This window comes from Coprinopsis cinerea, assembly GCF_000182895.1.
Source record: "Coprinopsis cinerea okayama7#130 chromosome 5 map unlocalized cont3.5, whole genome shotgun sequence".
Taxonomy (NCBI): domain Eukaryota; kingdom Fungi; phylum Basidiomycota; class Agaricomycetes; order Agaricales; family Psathyrellaceae; genus Coprinopsis; species Coprinopsis cinerea.
The window spans coordinates 3,100,881-3,111,551 of record NW_003307540.1 but is presented as its reverse complement, the minus strand read 5'-3'; the positions used below and the strand labels follow the sequence as shown (position 1 = coordinate 3,111,551).

The 10,671-nt window shown below is 50.6% G+C and overlaps 5 protein-coding genes across 5 annotated transcripts; 3 read left to right on the top strand and 2 right to left on the bottom strand.

Annotated features, from left to right (window-relative positions):
* Window positions 1–2,335: 2,335 nt before the first annotated feature.
* On the top strand, window positions 2,336–2,977 carry CC1G_07906 (hypothetical protein; the record flags this gene model as incomplete). The annotated part of the gene is made up of 5 exons (XM_001839139.2): window positions 2,336–2,421; window positions 2,483–2,514; window positions 2,569–2,649; window positions 2,694–2,748; window positions 2,836–2,977. The coding sequence occupies 5 exons, from the start codon at window positions 2,336–2,338 to the stop codon at window positions 2,975–2,977; spliced, it is 396 nt and encodes a 131-aa protein (XP_001839191.2).
* Window positions 2,978–4,192: 1,215 nt separating this feature from the next.
* Window positions 4,193–4,807, top strand: CC1G_14727 (hypothetical protein; the record flags this gene model as incomplete). Its single annotated transcript, XM_002911252.1, has 1 exon — window positions 4,193–4,807. One exon carries the CDS (start codon window positions 4,193–4,195, stop codon window positions 4,805–4,807), a length of 615 nt encoding a protein of 204 aa, XP_002911298.1.
* Window positions 4,808–5,062: 255 nt separating this feature from the next.
* Window positions 5,063–6,865, top strand: CC1G_14726 (hypothetical protein; the record flags this gene model as incomplete). The annotated part of the gene is made up of 2 exons (XM_002911251.1): window positions 5,063–5,081; window positions 5,130–6,865. The coding sequence occupies 2 exons, from the start codon at window positions 5,063–5,065 to the stop codon at window positions 6,863–6,865; spliced, it is 1,755 nt and encodes a 584-aa protein (XP_002911297.1).
* A 172-nt stretch (window positions 6,866–7,037) lies between these two features.
* Window positions 7,038–8,406, bottom strand: CC1G_07904 (hypothetical protein; the record flags this gene model as incomplete). The annotated part of the gene is made up of 10 exons (XM_001839137.2): window positions 7,038–7,272; window positions 7,336–7,361; window positions 7,436–7,470; window positions 7,530–7,640; window positions 7,693–7,852; window positions 7,918–7,994; window positions 8,057–8,089; window positions 8,148–8,178; window positions 8,236–8,264; window positions 8,334–8,406. The coding sequence occupies 10 exons, from the start codon at window positions 8,404–8,406 to the stop codon at window positions 7,038–7,040; spliced, it is 810 nt and encodes a 269-aa protein (XP_001839189.2).
* Window positions 8,407–9,503: 1,097 nt separating this feature from the next.
* Window positions 9,504–10,504, bottom strand: CC1G_07903 (hypothetical protein; the record flags this gene model as incomplete). The annotated part of the gene is made up of 1 exon (XM_001839136.2): window positions 9,504–10,504. The coding sequence occupies exon 1, from the start codon at window positions 10,272–10,274 to the stop codon at window positions 9,504–9,506; it is 771 nt and encodes a 256-aa protein (XP_001839188.1). The 5' UTR covers window positions 10,275–10,504.
* Between the last annotated feature and the right edge of the window lie 167 nt (window positions 10,505–10,671).

Sequence of the window (10,671 nt, the reverse complement as noted above, 5' to 3'; positions counted from 1 at the left end):
ATGGCTTCGTACACATCAGCCAATTTGAGTTCCTTGACCTTTTTGTTCTGCATCAACAGAACCGCAATGCTATCCCATTTCTGGGGAATTGCGTTGATCAGGATCATGGCTTGGAAGAAGTCAGGCATTCTGACACCATTGGCGTGAAGTCGATCAAAGACTGATCGGAGATCATCCATTTGTGGTACCGGATTTTCATTTTCCGAAAGCTTGAAAGCGATAGCCTTCCTGAAATCGGCAAAGACGGCAAAGACCACGGATGCCCCTGGAGTACCGTAACTTTCCTCCAACTTCGTCCAAATGGTTCGAGCCAATTGGTTTGACTGGATGGTCAAGCGAATAGCAGGTGTCATGCGTAAGGTGAGGGCACCTTTAGCAGTCATATTCTTCTCGAGCCACGCCCTTTGCTCCTTCCGGCGAGCTTCTTTGTCTTCCTCCTTGGCATCGGGGGGAAGATCAGAAGGCTCCGGATTGGTCCCATCAACAACATCCCACACGCCAGCAAATTGGAGATAAGCGATGGCGAGCGGCTTCCATTCTCGATAGTTGGTGCCATCAAGAATCGGAACGAGTTGAGTGAGGGCGGAGGACATGGTTGTTGAGATCTGTCAAAGACGATCCGATCATCAGCATGGCGTTCTCGTGAGAGAATAGAAGGACAAGTGTGCAGCCAAAAATAGCGCTCCTTAGTCCCCTGATCGCAGCCAAAAATAGCGCAGATCATGACGACCACAAGTAGTAAGCCTTAGAGCATCTAGATGTCAGCCAAAAAAGCGCAAACTAGATTCTGGATGCAGCCAGAGACTAGCGCAAACCAGATTTAGCAATGCAGCCAAACAAGCGCAAAGCTAAAGCCTAGCGGGGCTCATAACCTGTCGAGCAAACACTATCTAGCTAAGGTGGTCTACTCTAAGACTTACCAGGTAGAGTTTTATGTGAGGCTAACTAGTGGCTAACTACAAGAGTTGTGACGAACTCTGTCATCTATTCCAAGGCCAGGGGTTGGTATTTATAGTTTACAGGAAGCGTGACAGATGTGACATAAACTACATAAATATGGAAGGTGTGACGGGTGAGTTAAGCGAATGAGTCATCATGAGTAAGAATGAGCGATAATGACGCGATATGGTGCAAGTATTAGCACCTACTCATGTGACGTTCCAGAATGTTCTACACTAGAATGTTCTAGAGTGTTCTGGACCAAGTCTCACTAATCTAATCTAATCTACGATATAATCTACAGATAAGATAAGATATAGTTCAACAGGTGGCTCTGTCTTTCTGAGTGCTCGCTGAGTGTCTTGGACTTGTCTGTGCTCCACGTCACACTTGTCTTGTCTTCGGTGTGGCTATCGTGGCTGGTCTGATCTGTCACGGCTCCTCTCTTTCGACTTCTGACTCGGGAACTTCGCGCCACTGCTTTCTCGTTGCTTTTCCCCCAACAACACGACATCTTGTTCCGATTATCTTTTCATTTGCTGCTATCGGAAGTTCATCTCTCTGTGTGCTTCGACCTGTGCTGTGTTTCTCTTGGCTCCAGCTCGGATTTCTGAGGCATTTGTTTTTCTCGGACATGTCTCTTCGTGAGTCTTGAGCTTGAGATGGGTCTATGGATTGGGGGATGAGTGATGTTGAGCCTTGACTCTTAAGAGCTTGCGCGCAACGTCCGGCGTTATTCATCTTTGCTTTCTCCGACATCTTGCACACCTTTCTCCCGTCCCTTAAGCTTCAGCCCTTTCACAGCATGCCTTCGACATTGTTATGCCTTGTGGGTAGGGTATGGTGGGTCAAGACCAAGGCTTGACGATTCTTTTGAATGTGAGTTGATGGTACGCCGTTATTGGGCTCGTCGTGTCCTTCCTGACCCCCTTTTAAGACAGTTACACCTCAAAGTGTGATTGGGATTTGATTTCTGAGTCCTAAGTGAGTAGTATCTTCTATTGTCGATGGCGATTTTACTAATATATTGGCTCATAATGTTCCAGGTTCTGAGATGAATTGTGAGGCTATGTGAGCGTGAGTGTGAGGTATGTCTTTCTTCTTCTCTTACCCGTGTTCTCCAGGCTGATATATGGATAGATCTAGTGAAGTCAGATATCTGTATGCTTCAAGACCGTCACTTTTGAGCGCTTTATTCTGAGCAATCGGGCGACGCCGACTACACTGTTTGATCTAAACTACGAAGTTCTACTCATGCTCCTCGAGTCCGAGTCACCAATATCGAGGACGGTACGCGTTGGTTACTTGGCTTCTTATCGTTGATCCTCTCCTTCCAGGCATGGCTCACCTTATTCTCATTCACCACTTGGTCTCCCTTTACAATCACGTTCGGTACATGGCTCGAAGACTGCGGGGGATCCTGGGGAAGGTGGGGGGAGCTACCCGACGGGCGATGCTCCCTTTTCCTCGTGCTCCCTTGCTGTGGGTCCCTGGGCTTAAGACTCCGGAGAGTCTAACAAGACTCCTCCGGGTCGAACCAAAGCACGTTAAATCAGAGGTGGTCCGATGGATTTGGTGAGCGGGTTATTTGATTTGGTCTGTTGGCTAAATGGAGGGCTCTTCTTCCAGGCGTTCGTGACTTGTCTCCCGAGTCGGCAAAGGCCTCGAGACTTTCTACGTCTTCGAGTGCTCACTATCTTGCCACCCCTGGTACGTCTCTCACCTCAGTCATCTTTTCTGACCGATTTCTCCAGGGATCCGTGCTCTCTCTTCCCGAGGTGCTCCTCCGAGGAGACAGGCGGGTCACGGGTGTGACAACTCGGAGGCCCAGGTCCTCTGAATCATGAGTGCGTGAGGTACGTCGGTGGTGTGCTGACCTTTCGTGCTTTTCAACAGATACTCTCCGAGTGAGCGAGGAGTGCGAAATGTGAGCGCCAGACCAATTCAAACCTGCGAAACTCAAGCACTGCAACCGACCTGCGAGCTGGAAGAGACGTCAGGGAGTTTTCGAAGATGTGAGGCCCTGAGGCTGAGATGATGTGAGAGACCTGAGTGGTTGTGAGGCTACGAGCTGCGAGATGGGGTGAGGCATGTGAGGATGAGGGTGCCAGGCTGCATCAAATCTGAACTCGAAGCTTGAGGGCCTTTCAAAGCGTGATCGCTCGTCTGGAGACTGTTCCGAACCCTGAGGCCTGAGGTCTGAACGTTCTGAGCTCCGGAAGATTCAATCCGTCAACGTGATCGAACATTGCGCGTATCCCCGTTGTTTTCACCTTCATCGACTCGTCTGAGTTATAATGATTGCAGGACGCCTATTGCGAACGCATTGCGTTGGCCATGAGAGATGACCAACGTTGGGTTGGAGCGATCTAGGCTGGGCTGGGAAAAGGACTTCAGAAGTGAGGGAACGAAGGAAGTCAGCACACTCGATGATCGATGCAGCATGGGCACTTAGTGCATGGAAGACTCAATAAATTCATAAAGGTGGGGATTGGACGTCTGGATGTGAACATTGCAATTTTTGAAATATGCAGCTTGATTGGTACATATAGTGAAGGACATGGGTTGGGCTGACCCTGTGGGTTGGTGGGTATGGGTCAGGTGGGTGTGGGTGTGGGTCACTTCTGCGGCACCCACACCTAACCCACCTGACCCACGGGTTACTGGAGTCTCAAGTGCCAATGGGAAAAATGCTTCTGTATGCAACTATTTTGACCTCAATTGCTCTTGTATTAATGCTATCTACTCTATTAAGTTCAATATTTATGTCCAATATCTATTTGTACTCCAATCACTCACAATTCCACTCTACCCATGCTTCCAAAACCCATGGGTTTCAGACCCACACCCACACCCACATAAACCCACGGAAACCCACACCCACACTCATGGGTATGGGTTTTGGTGGGTATGGGTGAGGGTCAGACCTGAGTGAGCCATGGGTGACCCATGTCCTTCACTAGGTACATACATACTCGTTTCTGGTATTTCAAGATGTATCAATTCTCTTGTGTGATCACGAATTAAGTTGGCTTTGAGGCCGGATCGAGCGTGCGACTTGGGACGTGATTGGGCCCTTCGACAACCCTTCGACATAAAAAATTTGAAAAGTTTCTGGCCCACACGTCGACGATGAACCCACGAAGGTGTCCCTACTTCCACCCGAAGTCTTGTCCAGGATTTTCATCCTCTACGCACAAATGTGCTTCTTTCCAGGAGACCTGGCATACTGTCATTATGTACCGGTTCCCGAATGGCTTCGAGTCACGCACGTCTCGAGATATTGGAGAGAAACGGCTCTCGGCTGCGCTCAGCTTTGGTGCAACATCAACACCTCGTATCGACGGTGGGCCAGAATAATATTCGAAAGGTCAAAACGGTCACCCTTCTCCTTCCTATACTCGTCCGAACACCGTCCGGAGGGCCAACTCGCGGCCGACATCCTTGCCCAATCAGAACGTTTGAACTGCCCGCCCTCGAAAATGTCACTATTGCTCAGCTCACTGCAGCCAACTTTTACCGATGCATACACAGCGATCCCGCCCTCCAGCTCGTAGAATCGACCAACACGGGACCACCGAATACACCACCGCCAACACAAGTCTCGCGCTTCCCCGCGCTCAAGACGCTCATTTGCAAGCGAGTCGATTTCCAGAGCACCATCCCGATTGACTCGTTTGTGGATTTCTTGATCATGCGGTATGAGATGGGAGGGGAGATTGAGACTTTGGTGCTGGATGGCTGTGTGAATCTTCCGGTCGGAGATGTGAAGAGGTTGGACAAAGTGGTGGTGGATGTTGAATTTTACACGGATGAACCGCCGTGTGACGAATGTGGTGCTTCTGGATGTCCGTATTGCGATTATTGATTTTCTGGCGTGTTAGCTTACTGTACTGAATTCAATATAGATCTTAAAGCTATAGGGGTATTGTAATGGATGGTCTGTGAGGAATGGACTGACCTTGCAAAGCTTCCACGTACCGATGTTATGTATTCGGCTCTGAGTGTGATTGGATTGTGGGAAGCTTTCCCAGGTATACGGTGTGCTGATGCATTACTATAGTCGCGTCGACCTTCAAGTTTCTTCTGCTCCTTGGGTCTAATCTGTTTAGCCTGATTCCAGATGTCTGAACCATCTCCAGGTAAGCGCTGGACCTGCTCAGACTGAGGCACAAGCTCACAAGGCAAAGACCGCACTCCAGTACCCGCGTCCCAAAACGTGGCAGACGAACGTGACCAGCGAGCAGCTCAACGCGACTTTATCGACTCACGCATCGCAGAACTGGAAGAAGAGATTCGAAAGTTGAAAAGCGACAGAAACGAGCTGACTGAAATTGCTCGTCTCCCACCAGAGATCCTCACTCAAGTTTTTATACACTACCAGCAGTTTTGCACGTCCGCGCCATGTTGGGGACGCAGATACTACTCCTCTGGAAAGAAGATCCGGCTCTTTGACTGGACCAAAGTCACACACGTTTCGCGATGCTGGAGGTCTACAGCCCTGGGCTGTATGACACTCTGGTCTGACATTGACACATGCCTGAATGCTCCCTGGGCCGTGGCTATGTTTGAACGGTCAAAACAATCCCCCATCTCCTTCAGATTCTCGGAACGCTCCGCGAGCTCGAAACCCGAAGTCGCCGATATCATCAGAAAGGTGTTCTCACAGCTACATCGTCTGAAGGGCCTCAACATAGACGGGGACAACGACTTTGTTTGCCAACAACTCGAGCAATTGACGTCCCCAACCCCCATCCTGGAGAGTCTGCAGCTGAGAGCGCACCCCGAACTCCCTCATACCCTGTGGCTGGGAGGTGGTGAGAGGCCGATGCTCCGAAAGCTGACGCTAGTGGGATACAATTTACCGTCCTGGACGGCCCCTTCACCCATGTTTCCCGCCCTCATTTCGCTCAAGGTAAAGTTGCCTCTCAGGCTGGAGGCGGGGGACTCCGTCCCAAGCGCCCAAGACTTCTTCCAAGGGATTGAAGCCATGCCAAACCTACGCGAGCTGGACCTTGACGTCACGGCTCTTGCACCCCCTTTGGAAACGCCACGCCGTGTCACCCGCCTCCCAAAGCTCGAATTATTTCGAATTGACGCGTACTCTTTCCGCGAATTCGAATATGTTCTGAAGCACCTTGTACTTCCTTCTCCCTCCCTCTCCTCCAAATTTGAATTGTCGGACCTTACGCAAGACCCTCCCGCCACTATAGTGGCATTTGGGGAGGCGATGTCTCGCACTTGGAGCCAAATTTACCGTTCTCTCACCTTCCACTACAACTCCTACAGAGCAACCATCCAATGTCATTCAACCGTGATGGAGGACCATAACGACATTACCACGCCCACAATTGATCAGCCGCCCGACTTAACAATAATCCTCTATTACAGTCGTTTCGTCCACTGTGACAAACTCCTCGCCGCTCTGCCCTTGAACGACGTCCTCACGCTCGACTTGGATATCAACCACAGCCCAGAGGTTTTCGAGGCTCTATCCCACCTACCCTCCGTCCACACAATTTCCCTTGAAAGACGCCACACATCCCAAGATTTCTTCCGCTACATCTGCAATAACCATGCCCTGGACTTACTTCTGTCCGAGTCGCAGCCAAGTGACTTGGACGGTGCGCCATCCAACTCATCTTCGAAGCTAAAACATTTTGCTTCGCTCAAAAGGCTCGTAGTTAAATCCGCCGACTTTGGAGAGATCGATATTGAATTGTTCCTGGATTGGTTGATGTTGAGGTACGAGTTGGGTGGGGAGATTGAGGAGTTACAGTTTAATGGCTGTATGAAGTTGTACGAGGACGACGTGCGGCGCATTGGGGAGGTCGTAGCTTCCGTTATGTGGGACGGGGAGTGGGTAGTACGCTCTCCTTATAGCCACGAGGACAGCGACTTCGAGGACTCTGAGGACAGCGACTAGACGATCATATACCTATTGACTGTGATGTAAATTATGTGTAGACTAGGCCATTGGCTTTTGGTTTTGGGGCCCTCATAATACAATCTCATCACCAGTGAAGGTTTCTTCATGCAAGGTTCATAAATTTCATAAAGGATCGTCGAAGGATCATGTCTAAATCGTATCCTGGCTTCTACACCCGGTGCGTCATATCCGACATCTCCATTGTCGACACCCCCGCGGTCGAGGTCTCTGACCCACTCTGAATGGGCGGTGCAGCGAACTTCAAAGATCCCAACTTCCCAGCATGCTTTCCTCCAAGTGGACTAGCAGCGTTCGCCATGCTTGACTCGGCTTCGCGATGAGCTTGTTCCCGCAGGTGAAGAATCAGACGGGTGGATAAGAGGGGATGTACGGCGCCTTGGAAGCTGGATAAACCGTGCCTCGTCAGTATATGGGTGGGAGATGTATGGGAGAACCAGGGAGCGCACATCGAGACGAGGGAGTTCGATCCATGCTATGGTCATAGAATGTCGTTTCAAGTCAGATCAATTCGTCGCCATGAACGCAAAATTCGAAGAAACTCCTCACAGCATAGTTGACAATAACGGTGATAATGGTGAGAACTGCGAGGAAGGAATGGAGTCAGCTCGTTGATCACCACGACCAAGTTGCGGACGCTCACGGAGGATGACGAGCACATATATCATTCCGTTGCGGACCAGAACTACCAGCAGAGAGCTGTGGAGGCCTCTATAGCTTGAGCGATGGATCCAAAAGGTGATCGCGATGAGGACTATCAAAGCGGGTGTAAGGTTGAAAGCCACAGGCTTGGGGCAGACACTCACTTGTGATGGCAGGAATGGGTACAACGAACACACCAGCCATATAGGGTGCCACTTCTAACGGGTTTATAGGCGTGCAGTAGAGCCCGGGGAGGTTTAACTTCGCAAAGACGATGACTTTGAAGTAGCGGGACAATAGTCCGAATTTGATCGCATACGCCGCCTAGTAGTAGTGCGCGGGGAAAGAATTTGTGACATGCCTTGCATTTCACAAGAGAGGGGACTTACGAGAAATTGCAATGCAAGGTACGAGCCTATGATCTTATTTTTACCGGAGAAGGCGTACACTTGTAGGTAGAGGAGAGCTAAAATGTGCCAGTGCGTCAGTCGACTCGAACTCGAGGGGTCGGTAGGTACTTCTACTCACCGTCGGAACAAGCGCTGTTGACCACAATCGACACTGGGAGAGTTCGGAAATCAATACGGAATGCAAGCCCTTCAGCAGCTCCGTGCCGTACCAACGCTAGACACAAAAAGGCGATAACATTGCTAACACATAGAACGAGAGTGAGCAGTTGATAAGAAGGCGGTCCAACTGGGACTCACAGGAATCGTTAATGTTCGCGACTCAGAGTCTAAATGGATGAAAGAATTCAGCGATGCCTTCCAGAACGATAACGATCAGCCTCAAGGTTTGTACGCACAAATGAAGATGAGCATGTAGTACACGAATATCGAATACCGCGTCACGAAATAGGCGATCTTGAGTTTGCTCATTTTCCTAGTCCACATGTGCTTGACCTTTGTGCTTGCTGTTGAGCCATAGAGTCTCGGATGCGAGAGGATGAGACATTCTCACTTCAAGAGGTAGCGTTTCCAGATAGTCGGCAATCTTGGATCAACGATGGCGAAGATAGGTTAGACTGGGCGGGACAGACGCATTGAGACTACTCACCAGCATTGTCATTGAGGCCACTGTCATACAGAGCGATTTAATACCAATGTCCTGACTCTTCCAGCCCGTGATGTCAGAGACTAACCTTGGGCATACTACTAGGCAAAAGGGAGTTACTCGTGCTGAAAAGTTACGGAAAAATCAAAAGGAACCCACATTATACTTGCGAATGAAGTCTACGGCGTAAAGAAGCTGTTCATGAAGGCTCAGTCCATTCACCGACATCCTGGCAGAAGGTGGGGGTGCGGGTCGTTCCGTGGAGTGGTAGGGGGAGATGGCGTCTCGGAGCTCGATCCAAACTCCCGGGGACGTTATATACCCCACCCTCCAGCACCATATCCCTTTGCGCAATCAGCCTCCACCGCTGTATCCGACGATGGGCGCTGATTGGGGTTGTTGATCATTCGTGCCTGGCCTTCCGACCCGTTGAGAAAGCGAAGCCGCTTCTCTTGCAGTGATGATCTCGACGGTGACAGATAATCCTCGGGCGCTATATCCCAATGACATCCATAATGAAGGATTCAATAGAAAGAAGGGCGATCAAAGCAGTGTCGTTGTGGGTGTGTATCAGGATGATCATTTGATTGCGATAGACAGGTGGGGTTTCTGAAGCAGTACTCAGCTGTGTCCTCGAGGCTTCTGTTTCTAGTACGGGTGCGTCTATCGGGATTTTGTTAGTCAATAAGTACTAAGTAGCGCCACTGAATGTCACCAGGTTTGAACCCTCCGTTCTCGTCGGAGGGAGCTTTGAACATCGACAATGATGGTTAGACTGAGCTATCATCGCATGTACTCCGCATGTCGAAAGTTCCGGAAGACGGTAACGACATCAGCGAAAAAAGCGGTTTAGATTGAGGTGGAGGTAAATAACACGGGAACACACATCATGCATCATATAGCCGGCCTATCCTCTCTCTTCTTATGCGACAGTGTGATATGCTTCCAGCTTCTTCAGCATCGTAGCCCACTTGCCATTGTTCCAGCCCGACACCCGCTTCCACTCTGCGCTCTCCTCTCCCCAAACCAACTTGATCCAGAGCAACATTCCCGCGAGTGCAAAGTCCGCGAACGTGATCTTATCTCCGGCGAACCAAGCAAGCTCCTTCCCTTCCCCACCAAACTTGGAATCGAGGCCCTGGAAACCTGCCCTCACCTGCTCCCACCGCTCCTCAACTTCCTTCTCCGAGAGTTGGATCTCATCGATCGACTTGATGTTGTTGAATACGGAGACGAGGTTCTTCGCTCGAGCCACCTTGAAATGGTCCTTGCTGACCTCGTTCAAGATGGGGACGGTCGCCTGGAAGATGATGGGGAAAAGAGGGAACATGGTGCCGCCCAGCTCACCGAGGAACTGGGTGGTCTTTGCCAACCCCTCCTCGCCGTCAGGAAGGACTTTGGGGGTATCCGGGTAGGTCTTGTCGAGGTACTTGGCGATCTCGAGCGAGTCGGCCACGAAAGTATTGGTCTTTGAATCGTGGATCAGAGGGAGGGAGTAATAGGGACTTCCATCGCTCTGCTTCGCAGGCGCTGGGACGTTATTCTTCTGGTAAAGCGCGGCGATGTCCGGGTACTCGACCCACTCGGTCTTGTACGGCAGACCCTTGAAGTTGAGGGTGTAGCGGGTCTTCCAGCCGTTGGGCGACCAGGAATTGAGGGAGGTGGTCGACGGGATATCGTAGAAGGTGATCATCTTGGGCATCTGGGGAACATAGATACGATGCGTCCTCCCCGCCCTTTATATCTCCTAAAAAGGTTCCGGGTCCAAGGTTACCGGTCGCCCGTCCGTGTCGTCCAAGGAGCCCAGAAGTGGTTGGTAATCGAAAGTCAAAGAACGATAGAGAAACACATCAGTACCACCCGAGAACTTTGCTGATTCATGAAAAAGGAATCGATTATTCAGAACCGTGGAGGGCGCCGTTGGCGTTGTGCTGACCAATTGCAGGCCGCAACGCGGTATGTCGGGTCTGTCGGCGAACAGGGCCCACGATCGCCTGTGAGCGAAATCGACTAGCGACATATACAACACTCTCCGCCGCGCAAAAAACTGAGGGTTATCTGGGTCGTGTCACTGTTCAAGGTTCGTTCGT